The 18,726-nt window shown below is 42.2% G+C and overlaps 1 protein-coding gene across 11 annotated transcripts in view; it reads left to right on the top strand.

The window, feature by feature from the left end:
* The window catches only part of LOC112457731 (rho GTPase-activating protein 100F), a 58,420-nt gene that overhangs the window by 2,609 nt on the left and 37,085 nt on the right, over nt 1–18,726 (top strand). For 9 of the 11 annotated variants that reach the window (XM_025020932.1, XM_025020938.1, XM_025020940.1 and 6 more), the window contains exons 2-3: nt 1,553–1,660; nt 7,453–7,696. In XM_025020932.1, coding sequence (XP_024876700.1) covers nt 7,478–7,696 — 219 coding nt within the window. In that variant the 5' untranslated portion in view covers nt 1,553–1,660; nt 7,453–7,477. Of the gene's footprint in view, nt 1–218; nt 239–298; nt 1,281–1,552; nt 1,661–7,452; nt 7,697–18,726 lie in introns of those variants that run through there. The other 2 variants (XM_025020937.1, XM_025020936.1) reach the window with 2 other exon arrangements.

The raw sequence follows: 18,726 nt of genomic DNA, 5'->3' as shown, positions 1-18,726 counted from the left end.
ACGCGCCGGCGAGGTCCCCTCCTTTCAGCGTGGTGGCCGTGGATCGATATAGCATAGGAGGATCGCCACGGCGAGAAAGGAATCGAAGAGCGAAGTTCAAGAACCAGTTGAATGTCGGTTATGTAAATGGTTATGCCGACGGCGGCGTCGCGGTGGTGACGCGGCGCCGTCGCTCGATGTGCGAGCGACGCCGGTGCGAACGATCTTCACGAGATTTCGCTACGTCTTGTCTGACTATGTCCGTCCGTTTCCACTTCTTTAGGCGTCTTTAGCCCCCCCGTGCCCTACCTCGTTTCCGAAGAAATATTATCATAGATTCAGGGAACGAGGTTTCGAGTCACCGCATCGAAACATTCGCTTACCCTTCCGAATGATATTCAAGAAGAATATTTTCTGTTCAGTTTCTTTTTATAAAAAGGGATTAAATGTATCACGTTGCGTATGATCGATGTTACTCCAATTTTCGATTTTTATTTGTTGCAAAAAGGCTTTTACTGCTTTGCTACACTACCAGATATATAAAAAAATGTCGAAAAATATATTTTACATTGAAATATACGATTCTTTTAAACGTACGATTGTACTTTCGCGAAAAATATGAGTTTCGGTGCGAAATCGGAGTAAATGCCTGAATTCCGATGAACGGTCAAACATGAAAGAATCCAATTAGATTCCATCGGCGAGCGGAATGCGGGCGAGTTAGACGAGCTAGAAATCAAATAGTTTCTTCGGCTGTGATCTCTCCGTGTATCGAAAGTTTCTCCGGATGCCTCTGCCCCTTTAACAGAAGCGCTAACCAACGTTTAAATGTATTTATAAACAAACAAATGCCGGCGCGCGTTCTCTCGCTTGATCCTCATTATTCTTTCACGTTGAACAACTCCGCTTTGTCACCGTGACGTGTGTGTGCACGTGGTTTTTGCGTTAAACATCGCACCGAACAAATCGAGAGATCGTTTATTGATACCGCAAACAGCTAAGCGATTTAACTGCTTGGCGCGTTCAACTAGTTATTTCCAACGGATTTCGCCGTGTTTGTTGAATATCGGGCAAATGTTAGATCTCTCTACTAATCTGCATGTCATGCGAGCGTAATGTTACAAGGAAATAAGTAGCGCAAAGGAAGGGCGAAAGGGAGGGAGAGGCACGGTGTTGCCAGGAACGAGCCGAAATAACATTTGCGAGAAAAAAAATCGCCGGGCATCGTTAAGTGTTAAGTGGCGTGTGTAAGAGTATTAAGATAACCCGTGTGGCGTGATAGGACGTAGTTAATCTCACGTGTGCGTAGAAATGATCGGTTTGCTTTCTTTGCACCTTCGATACGCCATTAGCGGAGTGGCGCCGTTTAAACGCCGATATACTTACAGGGAAAAAATTGCCGTAGCACGCTCTCCCTTGCCCTCTGCTCGCCCCGCTCTCTTCTCGCGTCCACCGCCCCTCCGCCCCGGGGGTAATCGCGCCTCTCGATAACGGCGATAATTTATTGGCCGCAATCACGTGGCCCTCGCGACTCGCGTAAGCAATAAACGGTGGTCGCTTTGTGATCTTTCAGGAGGACGGAACAGGGTGAGAATCGGCGCCCGGCAGAATGAGAGAGATCGTCAGTCGCCGATCGAGCAGGGACCCGCCGGCCCTTCGCACGAGAGATGGTTTTTAGAAGGTACGTAAAACGGAGGATTCTCACACACTTGCTCGCGCGTCCTCTTATCTGTTTGACGCTTCGCTCGTCTAATCGCAATCCAACGGGAAAATAAATTATCACAATCGACCGCTATCCGGCAAAACAACCTATAGTTGGAACTGATTTTAGCGAAAGAATAAAAAAGCGTAGCAACTGTAGCGGAGTTGCCGAATTGTCGGGACTGTGAAACTGATAGAAATAGAAAAGATAATAGAAAGCCCAGACGCGAAACTAGATGAGCTAAATGTGGTAAAAAGATGAAAAAAAAAGAGAATGCAATTTCCGATTTTGTATTTCTTTTTTTGCACCGTCTCGAAAGTGTAACATGAATACCGAGATCGAGCACGTTATTTTACGGAATCATCCTCTTTCCGCGCCGTGTTACAATTCCGCGGCAGTTCAATTTCTTTTTCTTTCACTTTTTTTCCTCTACTTCCTTTCGCAAATCTTCTTCTCTGTCAGCCGGAAATCGTGTGCCCAGAGTTATTTGTTTCCGACTTACTCTGGAAATATGAATTGCATGTAACGTGTCGTGAAACTGTAATAACGCTCCTCCAATGAAATCACGTAGAGAATTGGCGATTGAGCATGACAGAAAATTCGTACTGGTCGATGTTTTTTTTTTCTCAAATAAGGTGGCTGTCACGTGGCAACATCGAGATCTGAATACAAAAAAAAATAATTTCTCGCCCGGGTCGTTTCCCCGCTTGCAGAAATAAATTGGACCGCGGCATCAAATGAATATGGGCTGTGCCTGTCCGCAGAAACCATACAGGATGTTGACTACAATTTGATGATATTAATAAATTTACTATGACATTTATACAACATAATTCCAGCCAGCCCAAAATGCTTCAATTATAGTTAAATATATCAGCGGCGACACAATATCGCAGTAATAATATGCCTTTATACGTCGCGATAAATTTCGCCACTTGGCGTAATCTTGTCCGAGCTGTTACAACGAGGTGAAACGGGTAACGGTAATATCTTTCTGCGCAATTATTTTTTCTGCGTGACGTGAAAACGCGTAAATCTCATTCTTTGCTTTGAATCGCGAGAAAGTGTCGGCTGACAGTAACCGTTTTAGGTCGCCGCCTTCATTTTCCGAAATACCGAAAGAATGACGACTTGCGTAATTCGCCGAGTCCCAAGTTTTTCTGTTGCCGCTTCCGTCGTGCATCTCCCAACGTTCCAACGTATAATCAGTATACGGGCCTCGAGGAGTGTTTAAGCTTAATCACGGGCAGCTACGGCGAGGCTCCATAAAGCACGAACGGCGCGTTCTCGAAGATTTACGCGATTGCGACGAAGGGGACGGGTGGCGGGAGGCGAAAGGGGACGGGGGATACAAAATCGGTGCACGGCACCCTCGGGAGCGCGTGACGGTTTATCTTCCTCCGTTGCATGTGCATTATTATCATTATACCGTTCGTTCTTTCTCCCGCTGCCGCCCCCCGCCACCCCTCGCCCCCTCACCATCCCGTCGTCTTTCGCTACGGAACGCTTCCCTGCAGCGGCGCGCACCGACTCGAAAGAATTTCGCAAGGGAACGATTGGCCGTTTACTCGCGAACTATAGCGACACTTTTACGACTCCGCATTACGATGCATAGTGCAATAGCCGGCGGGATAAGCCGCTGCAGCCGCGACCTCTTAGCGGTTACGGCCTCCTCCTCGGTCAGCGTTCGTTGTTCGAGCGGATCTCACCGTCTGCGCGGCGGATTTCGCGAGAGGGAGATCGCTGATCCATCGCCGTGGCACGCGAGCGATAAATCGAATGGGCTAAAACGAGATAAGGAACACCGAGGGAGGGAGAACACGGCGGCATTGCAAAGTTCCACAATTCACGTGTCCGCAACTACGGTAAACTAATTTACGGGACAGCGACGCACGCAACGCACGTTTTCTTTTTAAAAGCGCTTACTTGATACTTCTTAAAAGTGCATGCAGTTTAACAATATAACGAGACCGGCGTAACAAGAAATTTTGAGCTCTTTACTACGTAAAAGTAAAAGAATACGTTTTAATAATAACGATTGGATTTTTTTTAAGCGCGTTTTTGAAGAGTTTTCTTATTTTTTTCGAAGGAGACTGATAATAATAACGCTCTTCCATTCAACGGTTCAATTACGCAAGTAACGCCGGTCGTTTCAAGCCGGGACGACATCTGCGTTTCCTCACAATCGCGCCTCGGCGTGCTCCACTTTTCCCCGACATGTGCTCGTTTCAAATAAGTTCTATGAATGAAGTTCGTCTGGCTCTAATTAAATTGCGTGAATGAGTGTAGGCGGGGTTGTCACCAAAAGTGTCAAGGATAATAAAGTTTACCGAAAAGATAAACCTATCATGTTAGAGGGAGAGGGGGGAGGGGAATTCGCAGGAGGATCAAACTTGAAAAGTATCGTCGATTTATTTGCGATGCGGGCGAAGTAATACCGTCAGGAGTTGGGACAGGAGTTTGGTCAGACGCTCATATATCACGGGTAATATATCATTGACTATTGACACGTGACAAAAACTTTCGTCCTTTCGCTAATAATACAATAGTATTTTCCTTTATTCTTAATTTACCGCGACACGCTATCGTTGCACACCGTTAAATGCCAGTATTAATTTGCTCTTAATTATCAGTATTTGAATTTTATTCGGCACGATTATTTAAATTCTGCTTCGGACGGGCAAGATCTCTAGCAAACTCATCTCTACAGCAAACACAGCCCGTTAGTCTACAAAATGCGTTGACTTAGTAGAAGTTTTCTTCACAGAATATTTTAACACTTATTATAAAGATAGCTTAGATAGCACTCTATTAAACAATTTTTCAACGAAAAACACAGCTAGATTTTTTTTTAATTCTGTCGATCAATCGTCTTTTATATAAATATTGCTAGAAGTGATTTTGCTATAAATTCCACGAGAGAAAGAGCTGCAAAAATATTGTGCGAATTTTTGCAAGGTAATATTGTAGCATAACATTTGTTCGTTTTATGCGGAGGATGAGTTTCCTTTGCCTTTACTTTTCTTGCTAAAGAGAATTAAAGAACAATTTGGTGGAATTATATGGAGGGTTCGCGAAATCTCCCTTGAACTTGAACGAGAAAGGACAAACGGAAGGGAGAACCTTTTTAGGGCGAGACACCAATAAAGGGTCAAGGATTTCGGCGCGCAGAGAGAAAAAAGGAAGAAAAAGAGGGAGAGAGACCGGTTGACACGTGCTTCGGGATTTCATTGAATCTTAATGAGCGAGTCTGACACAGAATGTCGTTAGAAATAGTAATCCGAGCGGTTTGGCATAGCCGGTCGCGACTGACGTGGTTCATGAGATTCCTGTCATGCCACACTATGACCCCAGATCAACCGTGATCGCATGTCGGCATGTACCATAGATTATCCGATCATGTTCGATATATAGGTTGTCCGACAAATTGGGTCACCCATCTCAGGTTGCAAATATTAGAAATCCAACTCCGAGAGGAGCGATATCCAGTTTATAATTCTTTTCACCCTGGAGATAAAAATAAATTAGAAATTGTAAAAGTCAATGAATTTTCGCACATAATCTGGATAACAATTAATTCAAAAAAGTTTCACCGCTTAATTAATTCTATGATTAAATGATTTTCTCTGTATAATTTTAAATAGTTCGGATTTTATTCTCTTTCTTCAGCTTCTCTTTTCCCCTCTCTCCTTTCGTTAATTAATGATAACGCTTGATATAGAAAACTGGAAAATCGTTAATAAATTAAATGTTTAATAAGATTTTCAATGAGGGGGATTGGGAAGATTAACATAATTTACAATTGAATCTGTGACCCGGAGCAAAAAAATTCAGAGAAATTTTATTTCTGCAGTGCTCCGAATTACCTTATAAATTATATTGTAATAAATGCGCAACATCAATTTTTGTTTCTTAATTATGAAAAAACTGCTCATACTAGAGAGATTATTATTTTTCTTTTAAATTTGGCAAGCTGGGTAAGAGACAATCGATCTTTATTATTACGGACACTTTTGTGAAACTTGTTCCGATGAAATTCATCCTTTCCATTTCCGTCCTTTTAAAAAAAGAAAGAACGATTCACAGATGAAAGATGTCACGTTTAATTTTAGACTGTCGTGAACGACGCAGATTTATTAGTACAGTAAGTACGTGCCAACACGTAATAGTAGTATATCGATTGTCTTGAAACAACCAGTGATGTTTGTATTTTACCCCGAGAATCGAAAGCGGGCGGCGTTTAAATATTTGACAGGCGCGCGCTCTCTCTCACTCTATATCCTTTGACGAAATTATATTTAGCTCGATTCGTGTTGTGCGTACTAACATCGGAAATAATTATTAAATCTGAATGCGAAGTTATATAAGCAATATGCCGATCACAATTCGGCCAAAATGCTTAATTTATACATTAATTACGTATGCAATCGAATTACGTCGAAATTATATCGCCGATTTAGGGTCCTACAATTTAATATTTATTAATTTATTAATATTTTAATCGAATATACGTTTGCGCGAGTGTTATAATACATTGACGATATGAAATGCATTATTTTCTCAGACTCTCTAGCCAATAACGCTTGACGTTTATTCTAAATTTCTTCTGCGGTCTCAGAATTTCAAGTAAAATGGTTCTGTGCGCGGCGTATTAGTTTCTTTTAAATAATCAAGGTTAAGATAAAGTTTTCAACGAATTTTGACAAATGAAATGGTTCTGTGTGGCGTATTAGTTTCTTTTAAATAATCAAGGTTAAGATAAAGTGTTCAACGAATTTTGACAAATTGCAGCGAAGTCAAATTAGAGGGTACTGACTGATGTGGCAAATTCAGGACGACGCGATCGGGCGAGGCTCGTCGTTTTATCGAGCGAAATCGCGACATCGATGTATCTCGGAGCGCGTATTCAATTATTAATGCCGACATCACGTGTCACGATTATTCCTGGGAGGAAAAAAAAAAGATGAGAGACATTTCGCGTGGCCGGAGGACGATATAATAGAAATGTAGAACGGGAACAAGGGGGAGGGTGGAGGGGAAGAATGAGAGAAAGCGGGAGAGAAAGAGAGAGTACACACGTTCTCGTGGATTTATATAACTGTCGCCGATTTGCGGGGGGAAAAGAAAGGGGATGAGCGGACGCGGGGGGAATCATCTGCATGCGCGAATCGGTAATCGATCGCGCGCGGATACAGGCCGGCCGTTAAATTAAGATAACCGCGAATCGGAGAACGAGAGGGAAAATGGGTTAATGAGACGCGACGGAGGAAACAGTTTTGCGGCAAAGGATGGAGGCGAGGGGAGGGAGGCGAACAGGAAAATGAGAAGAGCGACACGTGGGGATTATTACGGGGATCCATTACAAGTTTATGATTCGTCCGTGGATAAAATACGAGCGCGCGCCTCAATATTAACCGTATATTAACGTCGCCGTAAATTAACCGCGCGCCGCCTATAAGAACGTCGTCTACATATTCGATACGCGGGCAATTATACGGAATATTCGCGCCATTAAACTATCCGAATTCACAATTCTGCCCCATTACATACTTCCCCCGCGCCCTCCGCTAATACTTTCTACGCTCTACTTGCTGCATAATTTGCGCAACGGTTACCGTTCTAAAAAAATATATGTACATATTATAAAATTTATTTTTTACTTTCAAGATAAGGTAGAGAAGAGAACTTTACTGATCTTTCTTTCTTAAAAAAAAAGAAAGGTCTTTCGAAGGAACGGCATATTTTGACCAGACTTATCGTCGTGATTTCAGGAAGAGGGCATGACGCACCGAACTCATGCAGTGGCGAAAACACGTGCGCATCAAGTACGGTGGTCGAGTCGGTGTCGGTCAAGGACAGCGGGAGCGGGAGCAAGGGCAGCTGCAGGTGCGCGTGGTGCAGCTGCAGCGGGAAGGGGGCGCACGACTCAGCTACGTCTGTCATCAGCCTCAACTCTCGTCGACGGCTCGCCGCAGCTGCAGCGCAGCAGCCATGCTCTGCTGCGGCCGCAGGAAAGTAAGTGCAATAGAACGCACGACTGACGCACACGCAGACGTACGGCAGGGCAGACCGCGCGCACCGCGCGGTCACGAATAAACGGCGAGTGGTACCCCCTCGGAAACTCCCCGAGGGTCACAACCGCGAATCTCTCTGCGGGAGAATCTATCTCCCTCTCCCCGAGAGAGAGTCGTAATCGAATATCATAGACCGCTTAGAGATGTCTCAGAGATTTTCCAAGTCGATTCAGCGAAAATATCGACAGGACAAGTTAGCTAGCAACTTTGTGTGTATGTGTATGTGTGTGTGTGTGTGCGAGCTTATAGATCTTACCGATAAATCTTACGATGGATTCGAGCCAAATCGGAATGTGCCAGAGTCCATTTCCAATGATCGAACTGGGTTCGCCGCCGCGTCATCATTACGTTAAATATCATGTACGTTGAAGTCTTGCAGTGGTTTTAAAAAAAGGAGACCTTTGAGAATGCCCGCGTACACGCGTATACACCACGCATCGTGGAAATGTCCCTCGTGCGTTTCTATCTTTGATTCCCGCACGAGGATCCCGACGTGTCATGCCTGAATCACATTTCACGTTAAAGGGCAAACGTGAATCGTCCAGCATGTCCATCACGCGTTCATTTATATCGCAACTTTTATCCGATATAATATTGCGCGCTACCCACGATGCAGAAGTTATTCGTATGTGAGCACACATTTAATTTTACATTCTACGCAGAGCGTCCCCGTCACTCGCCGCGTTCTACTTTCTGTAAGTTTATACCCGGTGGGAAAACTTGCGACTCTCGAATCTCGACGTCAAATATATGTAATTGATACTATTCAAGCGTTAAATCAAGTTTCCGTTAAAATAACTCGGAATCATCTGTAAAGAGCGAAATTTTATCTACTCCCGAAGTTAAATCCGTCGAAAGTTTTACTTCTCGATATTAGATCTTCCGCGCTCCGCGCGGGAAGCTTAATTTTGGCGAGAAACTAGTTTTAACAGATTTTAAGTGAGTAATAAAATTCAATGACACGTAACGCCACTTTCATTTACAATAAGAATAATAAAAATAACAATAATAGTCGCTAGGTTTGCTTTTAAGTATTTAATAATATTTAACGTACGTTTCGAATTGTAACATTAAAGTTTTCTAAAGGCTTTATATTTATTTATAATCGTGAAACATAAATGACTGTACCATCATGAGGGAGAGATTATCTTCTTTCCTCTCTCGAACTAAACTTACGTCTTCCGTTACCATTTTTAAAAGGTCGGATATATATTCTGATGCAGTATTAGAAATGAAGAAAAAGTATATTTATATACACGCGATGTGGGGCGCCGCCGGGAGCGAGGAGGTTAACCGAAGTCGCTTTCGAACCCATCGTCCCATCTCCTCATCGCTGTATACCGCGAATTCTCGAAACGGTGACGCCGGAAGCACGATGCCGAAGTCGTTCGAGTACACCGCCTGTCGAACGCCGGCTTCGCATTGCCGTCCATTCAATTTGTCTCGATAAATCGCCCGGTGGGTTTTCATCGGTCGGCCACGCGATTTTCCCTTTCACAAGATCTACCCTCGAATTTGAAGCAAAATACATCGCGTTAACACTAAAAAAAAATATTACGCTGCGATTTAGTACATAAAAATTAATTCTCTCTTTCCTCGGAATTATTTGAGCAGTATGAGATATCGTTTTCAAAATTAACACCGCTACTCTGTGAAATATGTTGAAGCTCGGAGTTTCCGATGGATCTCGCTTCGATAACGAAAAGAACGAGGACGACGCGACGATCTAAAATTATCCGAGAAAGCCGTTAGAAGAAAGTATTGTTGTTAATGTATCGATCGCGTTCCTATCACGATTTAGTGCGACGCCCGGAAACACGCCTGATTTATCTAAGATAGGTCGTGCCCTCTCGTCGCTCGCTTCTCGCGATCGAGTGCCGCCGCGCTCGATTTACATCGCGCGGGACGCGTCGAACGGTCCACATCGAAGCGAAGTAGAGATTAATCGGGTTAATGTCACGGGCTTTCACGTGCGCGTCTCGCTACCGCAGGTCGCCACGTGTATCCGCAGACCTGATACCGGCGGACGTTGCGAGGATAGCGTTGCACCTGAATTTATCACACGGTCGCGCCATGTAAACTTCACGAAATGCGTCATATGCACAATATCGCATTATCATATACCGTTATAAAGTCGCGGAATTAACGTCAAGAGTTTACAGATTTTGTCCATCGAAAAATTTTTAAAAGCTCATCAGGCGTTGATTCTTTTTTCTCCAACAATTCTTTTTTCCCTTTTTTTTTTAATGTCTGATATTAGTATTTAAGGCGGATCACTCTTTTGTAGTCCTCAGTAGTTAGTTATATGAACGCGAAAGCATTTGCATATATCATTCGTGATTGTTCCATAATTATAATGCACCATTTCGCGATGGCCCGACGCGAGCCGGCGCGGCGTAACGAGAATTTAATAATTTAATTGAATCACGCGGGTTTATTTCCGAATAAACTTTATTAAAATTTAACAATTATATACGGCAATCATTGCACAGCGCGCGCATCTGCCGTGGAAGCTGCAAGCTGCGAGGAACGAGAGGCGAGTGCGATGATTTAATAGGGGAGAACGATATGTTCCTATCAATCGGCTTGAAAGAGGCTAACGTTTTCCGATATGTCGAGGGTTAGTTCAAAAGTTCAATTGTGAATAGTGTCATATTTCGAAACGTATGCATTGCGAGTCTCTGCAACGCCACGCCAAGCAACTATTAATCTTACTCTAATTAAAAATTTACTTGATTTGTGGACAACCTCCTGATTAACCGTGCGCGCCGTTTGGATTGTGTCTCAGAACATGATAGATATAAATACCGACTGTTTAAAATAACACAGCTATTTATGACATTAATCGTTTGCCGCTTAGGTCTAGGAATATACACATGGATCTATAATGCTTAGCGAAAAGTTCAGGTCGTTAATATTCCAGGGAATTTCACCGTGTTTATAAAAACGTTCGTTATTTTGCAATTTAGCAAGCATTTGAATCGCGATTTTGCGATCGCGTATACTATACGGAATCTGACATTCTCCCGGAAAAAAATTCGTCGAAGAATGCAAAAGCTTTTGCAGGAGTCACGTATAGAAATATCTGCATTCTTGCAAAGCAGTTGAACCCTGGGACTATACACCGTACTTTTGTATGCGCCGACTGCACATCGGATCTCTCAGTGATATCGTACGTGTATAGCTACTTGTAACGCAAAAACCTCGATATTAAACTACCCGAAATCCCGAGTCACGAATCGATACGCGACGCGAGAGTGCGTCCAAGAGTTTTAACCCCTCCGGGGGGGAAAACTCTTTACTCGCAATGAAAGTCGCGTAGAGAGCTCTCGTCGATGGCTGGCGCGGCGGCGTGCCGGCATCCTCGAATTGATATCATCGCGGGGTACGCGCTCGCGGGGATCAAAAATATGATACCGGCGGAGTATCAGTTCGCGGTAAATCAATATAGAGAGATACGGAACGCGGCACGGCGCCGGGACGGGATGGGACGGACCGGCGCGCAGGACGTTGGACGGGGGTGAAGGCGACGGCGATGCGGGAGGGAGGGGAAGGGGGGCTTTATCTGATATATTTGTCACAGTTGCGCCCGCAAATATCCGGCAGGTTGCCATTATTTTGCATTCTATCGGCGCCCGGAGCCCGGACGAAATAAACGCGCATACATTTTCTATCCGGGCCCCGTTCTGTTGGGGGGGGAAAGGAGGGTTAGGGGCACGGTCGACCGCGTTTTCGGTTAGCGCGGCCGGAAAGTCGGCGAAAATAGCGGAGAGGCCGGGGGACGGGAGAAGAGGAGGGGAATTTATTTATATACACGTACATGCGACGTGATTGCCGAACGCAATTAAAACACGTACGCGCGTGCGGATTATAGTCGTTTCGTGGGGGGAGGAGGGGGTCAGGGGGGGAGAGAAAGGGATTGGCACGTCAAAATGCATCGCCGAGCGTCTCGTCGAGGAGAGATTGACTCTAAATTTGCATCGAAGAAGCTGACATAATCTGCATAATTTGTTCTCGTGCCCTTTACCATTGGCGTTGGTAGCCTTTACCTTTCTCCTCATTTCTATAGAATAATATTTCACAATAGTTCTGCGACGATTACTCTTTCTTAACTATTTAGGAAAATCCTGGTACAGGTAAACCCTTTCTCGCGATAAGTTCCTCCCTTTGCATATCATTTCATTTTATAACAAAATTTTTAATTTTTTGCTTCCTAAAAAATTTATTTTTCAAGTTTAGTATATGGCTAATGTGGGACGTACCTATATTTTAACGCGCTTAATGTGACGAGGGGTGTCGCGAAAAATAAAAGCCATCTATGGCAAACTACGCAGGTCTTAATAATAAGTCTGCACGAATAAAAAGATAGAAAGACTTTTCCCATGACACTTGATATTTTAAGTCCTTCATTAACGCGATATTTTTCATCGAACCGGTCGATCAGAAGGACTTATTACATTGCGAGCTCTCAATGCGATATTCTCTATATGATGTATTGTGTTTGGCGTACGTATGTATATTCGAGTACGGTCGTCGTTCAATAAGTTGCCTCATAAAATTCAATTTTACCTTCGCTTCGAAAGGCACTCGATCCTATATAAGAGATCCTCGTTTTGTTTATCGCCTCATCCCTCGTTCTTATTGTTCAATATAACGATCCACCAGAAATTCGCTGTATGAGTAAGGATGAGATATAATCTTTTTTTTACTTCGTAATCTATTCAGTAAAATGTTGTGAAAATTAATATAATATTATAGAAAAATAAGGTCGAAAGAAAAATGATAAAATATGAAACGTTGCTCCTTGACACGATGTTATTTTCTCTGAAACAATTTTTCAATTTCTCAAAAGAAAAGACAAGCATTTCCCTGAAGTTTATTCTAAAAAAGAAAAATAATAATCGGACTACTAAGACGAATTTTCCAGAATTCTACACTTCTATCTGTCACAGGGTGGTGCTCGTTTAAATACGCGAGTAGAAGGCACGAGGGTGTACACTCGGGGATACCCGAGCTCGGATTATCGTGAAATATCACGGCCCTTGGCATACGCCCCCGTCGCTTTCCAGTTTCCACTGACGCCTTGCCTTAGCCGTGGAAGCCGGCGAGGGATCACTAGCGTGTCTTTTGAAAGCGAACTTTGCATCGTGCAAGTTCAAGGGATGCGAGAGAGGAGGATGGTCGAGACACGTCGCGAAAGAAACGGCGACGCCGGGCGTCGCACGCTGCCCTTTGCGTCGCCGTTGCTACGCTCTTTTGTTAAATACCCCGAGGACGCAGTGAAAAAAAAGACGTCTTTTTTTCCTGACTGCTACGGTGATTTTTAACAGATTATCGATGATGCGTCTGTGTTCTCGACTGTCTAGCTATCGTAATTCTTACTTATAAAATGAATGTTTTATATTCTCTTAATTTTTTTTGTGTATTGCGTTTTCTATTATATGTTCTAATCTGTTTCATCGTAATATGTTATACCTTTATTTTATAAATAGGTAGAGCAATAGTTTATTTTAAAAAAAGCAAATAGAGCACATATATAAGTTTAAAACAAATTATAATATAATATAATAAATTGACAAAGAACACGCTATTTATTTATGTATATAAATAAATAAAAACTTTATTTTGTTAAGTTTGTGAGTTTTTTGTTAAATTTATGAATTCTATCACGTTCCTTTTCCTTTTTTTCCTTATAATTTCTATTACATTATAATTTCACGTGAAAATATCGATTTTTTTCCACAATATCATTTCTACATATTTCATTATGTTTACTAAACAAAACCCGTTTGTGTGAATATTTAGTAACAAGTATCACGGCTAATTTAGCTGCGAAACGGTTAAATCCAGCCGACCGTGTAATTACCGTTATCTTCGAGACGTTGCGTAATCAGCGGTCGTTTATTATCACCGATTCTGTTTCGCCCTCCTAAATCACTCTTATCGCCGCTCTCATCGGGTGGAAGAAATCGATTTAATAATTCGCAGTTGTTGCGAATCGTTATTAAAGAAAAAGACGATCACGTAAGTAGCGAAACTCTTTCTCTCGCTGAAAACAAATGCCGCAATTTCCCTCGTACGCGTTCCGCTCCTCCATCGTCGCTAATACATTCTTGAATAACGCAAAAAATATCAATTAAAAAAAAAAAAAAACAAACAAAAGTAGCGTTGCATAATGAACTTATATTTTTCACGAGAAATGCCCAGATAAAATTACACCGGCGATGTGTCAACCAGCGCGCCGACACGGCTTGGCGAGACTTACACCGTGCCGACCGGACGAGGGGGCAAGTTGACAACTTTAACTTAAATTCCACTAATGACATCATTAAAATAATAAACGACGTCGTTTAGAAAGTAGAATGCGCCGGCTCGAGGCACGGTCGCCCGCGTATATATAGCAGCCTCAATCCTCATGACGTGGGAAATCCTCGGAAATCGAAAAAGTTCTCATTCGTCAACACGAATTCTGTCCCGGCCACCGCGTCCCGATTATATTGGTGTCCGATACTCGAACGCTCGACTTGTCCGGCGCATAAAGGCAACGAATCAAATCGGAAGCTAGATGTGCACTTTCGACTTGCGATTACGCGACTGCCAAATCCAGCGTGAAAAAACGTTATGCGTTTCATTTTCTTTACAAACTTTTCTTCACGTTTAATAATTCTCAGAATCTATTTTTTGCTGAGTTTTTCAAATTTTTTAATAAAAATTCGAAATACCAACGACCTCTCTGAGATATAAATGATTAAAGAGCCTTCAGATATTAATGTACCTTATCCCTATTTCCTCCAATCCGCCCTTTAGTGTCCCACGAGTTTCTAACACTCGTTTGTTGCGGAAAACAAATGATCGTGACAAACAATTTGTTTGTTCGTGAGTTATGATTTTTTAAATAAAACGAGTCGTAACGTGTGTTTGTCAACATATAGTTGTTGTAAAAAAATATTTAAATAAATGATTTCCAAATGTTATTTACATTGATTTTTAGTCGAAGGTACAAAGATATTATAATAATTTTTGGAGAATTTTTCAAAGCTGTTAACATTTTGAAAAACACGTCTGACTTGAAAGTGCATGGTTGGAGGATGAAAGGGGCGGAAAAAACGTTGGAGGAAATAGGGTTATAACTGAAATTTATTAAAAAATATATATATAATTGAATTATCAGAGATATGAAAATATAAATATAGATTTTGTCTAAAAATCATTCAAGAATAAAAGATCTGAAAAGTGAATAAAAGATCTAGGAGAACTTTATTCATCAATTACATTGAGTTTTTCTACGTTATTAATTAAAAGTTAAAGCAACTTAGTAAAATAGCATTTTCAGTCTTCCTCCGTGCAAGGCATGTTTTTCCGAGGAAAACAGTTCATGGATTTCCCAGTATTATTTACTTTCCAAGTAAGAGTAACTGTAGTATCTTCTGTTTTGTCGCGCCATCCACTTTTACCCGACTTCTCCCTTGTACAACTCGTTTCCGCTGTTAGCCGACTTTGTTCGCGGTCCCGACGAAATTTGGCGCCGCGCGCTAAATGAAGCACGATAAAATAGATCTTGCCTGAAACCAACGGATATCGGCTACGGTTCCCTTTGTGTGTGCATCCTGCTTGACGGCGTGCCAAGGAAAGGGTCCGGCGCGTCGTAAAAAGTAACTTCCGATTCGATATTACCATAAGCGAGATAGAGGCGGAGGGGGCGGTTGTATAAGTTTCCGGAACTCGGCTTTACGCTCCTTCCGCGTATCACGCGTGTCGGCACAGCCGGCCGGATATTTTGCATGCTTCTGCGAAAATCGTTCCCCCCCTATGGAGAGTAAGGGAGAAAGAGAGAAAGATAGAGGGAGAAGGGGAGTGCATTACGTGCAATCGAGTCCTCTCTACGTGCACGCAAACCGGATGTTTCGGCAAGGACGACGCGGCGAACCGCTCATGCATAACGGGTGTCACAGAAGCGGCATGATTCGTTGTTACAAGAGGCTAATTTGAATTGTAATTGTATCTCGCCCTTTCTCTTCCCCTTCTCGACTTCCGCGGAAACAATTATTCCGCGTCAAAATCGCGCCGTTGTTGTTCCGCAACGCCGCGAACGTTACCACTTTTCGGGAGAAAAGTGTCCCGATTGCGAGTGGAAGGCAAGCGGGGGTCGTGACTTTGATATCCATAAATAATTGCGAAAGTATCCTCTCGATGATAAATTGCGCGCCGCGACATATTATTTAATGAAGCTTAATGTTGTCTTTTTACTCTCTCAAAAGTTCATAAGACTTCCCCTGTTGCAGCTCTGCCGGCGGAAAGAGACTCTATCTCGTTAATTATACACCGATTAATTATTAGTTTAACTTCTCGTACACGTACACGTCGTTAACTTTCGAGCGTTAATAATCCGTTGAATACCGGTCGTGGAAAGCTCCGCTTCGCGGATGGAAAACGAAAACGTTTCGTCGATCCGGGATTAGCCGGCTATCGATCGCGTAAGCGCGCGAGAGCGACGGTTTCGCCCGGCGTAAAATTCCGAAATTCTCGGACGTTTCGTTTGGAAATACGCTTTCGAAGTGCGCTCGTAGTACAAACGGCATTTTGCAAATATAGGTGCGACCTACTGGATCGAATAAATCATTCAGCGTGACCCGAATTCGGGCTGACGTAAATCGAATGCTCGATAAGAGAGGGAGGAGAGGAATGGGGGAGGCCGGGGGGGGGAAGAGAGAAAGAGAGAGAGAGAACGCATTCGCGATTGTACGTTCGCGTCAATGTACGCGAGCTTACGCGAAATTTAATTACGCATGAATCCGGCGCGCGGATTCCCGTCCGTGGATAAAACTTTCGCGCGGAGCACCAAATGATCATTCAAACTTTAATCTCGCGGTCCTCTTCGTTAATGCACAGCTCGTTAATAAAAAAGACACTGAAAAAAATCGATGTAACTTTATAGCTTGATCGTGTGTGTCTGTGTATATATACATATGTACATTGCATGTGCACATATATTAACGTTCATAGATTATTGATGATTAGAGAAGATGGAAAATGCAAATTTATACTATTTTGCGTCACGCAGATGACAGTTTTATGTAAGCGATCTATAAATTGTATATTACATATTTTTGTGATAGCTATACGTGTCACTTCAGTGGTTTTGCATAATTTAACAATTCGATGAATAACAAACGTCAATTATTTGGTTTCTTTAGAAATCTTTAAAAGAGAATTAAAACACACATGCGCACATGTAGACGCACACGCACAGTCGCGTATTCATTTCATTAATATTAAATAATTTGTTCGAAAAAACAACTTAAAAATGGCACAACATATTTAAATTTGAACCTCAATTAAATTATAGAAGGTTTTTCATTTTTATGCAATTTCGGTTGTGAGTATTCGTGTGTGAGTTTTTTATTCGTATAAATTAGTCGTAGAAATTAGCTTTAAAAAAGCAAGTGACTGTCTTGCGTCTATTCTCAAAGAAAATTGATTAAATTTTACAGATAAACAATCGCGATGTAATAATAACGGCAAAAAATCTGTTGAGATTCTACACGGATAAATATTCAACCCGGAGATGTAATTTCTTTACTCCTCCTTCGTCTCGAGAATATTTGTTACGCCTAGAATTCTCCGGATTTCTGCAGAAACATCGGCGGGAGACGTGAAAAGCGGAGCGCAATGTGCCTGTATTACATCCAGCGAATGCGAATATAATCGCGAGGAATCCCTCTTTCCGGCCGATTCGCACAGATTACGTCCAATTTAAAGTCCTTGAATATTTGATCGCGTGATTCGCGAACTCTTCCTTCCTTTGACTATTATTACTAACCGCACGCATTTCACGTTCGCGCTTTTACTGCTCGATCATTATTATTTCAATCTGCGGCAGAGCCGCAATAAACACTTATCTATTCACTTATCCCTTGTTCGTTTATCCGTAAGGCTATCTATCTCGCGACTACGCGCGCTCCGTGAGCGCGTAAATATTGAAATACCCTTCCGAGAACAAAGTGCAGTGCCCTACAAAATCAACGACTTTGCACAAGTTCTCGGAAGGACGGTGTAAAAGCGCGCAGACTTCTTTCGCCGAAACCAGTTACAATAGCAGTCGTTACGGCGCGAGTAAACGGTTAATGCACTCAAACTCTTTCATCTAGGTAAATTCGATAACTCGATTCTTGTAATCATCTACAGGGAGGATTCTAATTGGAAATAATCAGTCTACATCACTTCTAAGTGATCTAGAAATAGTACAAAGCAATGATAAAGAAAAAGAATATACCTGTTATATATACACGACACTTTATGAATCTATAATTCTATACCCAGCAGTTACATAAATAGAAAGATCAACAACTTAAACAGAAAGTAGTTGTAAAGGGCAAAACACTCGATTTCTCTCAGTTCAAGTCTCTAAAAATATTAACGGAATATAAATGTTTCTCTTGGCTATACTTATTAACAAGAAAAAATCTTCGGATTGAGTTATAGAATGTATAAGCAGAATGTATAAATAGAATGTATAAAAAAAATATATGTCTCGAATATCCCGATCGCAATATCTTTCATGTTATATGTTAATCGCTAATTCTTTCACGGACTTCTAACCCATCTTATAAAGTAATATTGCATTTTTATATTTTTGTACGAATAAACGAACAAGGGATAAATAAGTGTTTATTGCGGTTCCGTCGCAGATTGAAATAATAACGATCGAGCATGCAGGAAGCGCAAACGCATGTATTTTTTTCAAACTTTAACAATTTTAGATCGTGTCATCGAGATATACGTGTAATAATTCTGTCGAATCAATTAGAGTTACAAAGACTTAATGAGAGCGGAGTGTCTGGTCCTTTCTTATTCCGGAGGAAAGTTTGTTGCCGGCGACGTAATCGCGACAGATCACCGTCTAGGTGGAACAATCGGGCGACCTCAAAGGGAGATGAAGAAAAGGGCGAACAGAGGGAACGGTCGCGTAAT

The sequence above is a fragment of the Temnothorax curvispinosus genome, unplaced genomic scaffold (assembly GCF_003070985.1).
Source record: "Temnothorax curvispinosus isolate PA1 unplaced genomic scaffold, ASM307098v1 QBEX01008203.1, whole genome shotgun sequence".
Lineage (NCBI taxonomy): Eukaryota > Metazoa > Arthropoda > Insecta > Hymenoptera > Formicidae > Temnothorax > Temnothorax curvispinosus.
This window is presented reverse-complemented; position numbering and strand designations above follow the sequence as displayed.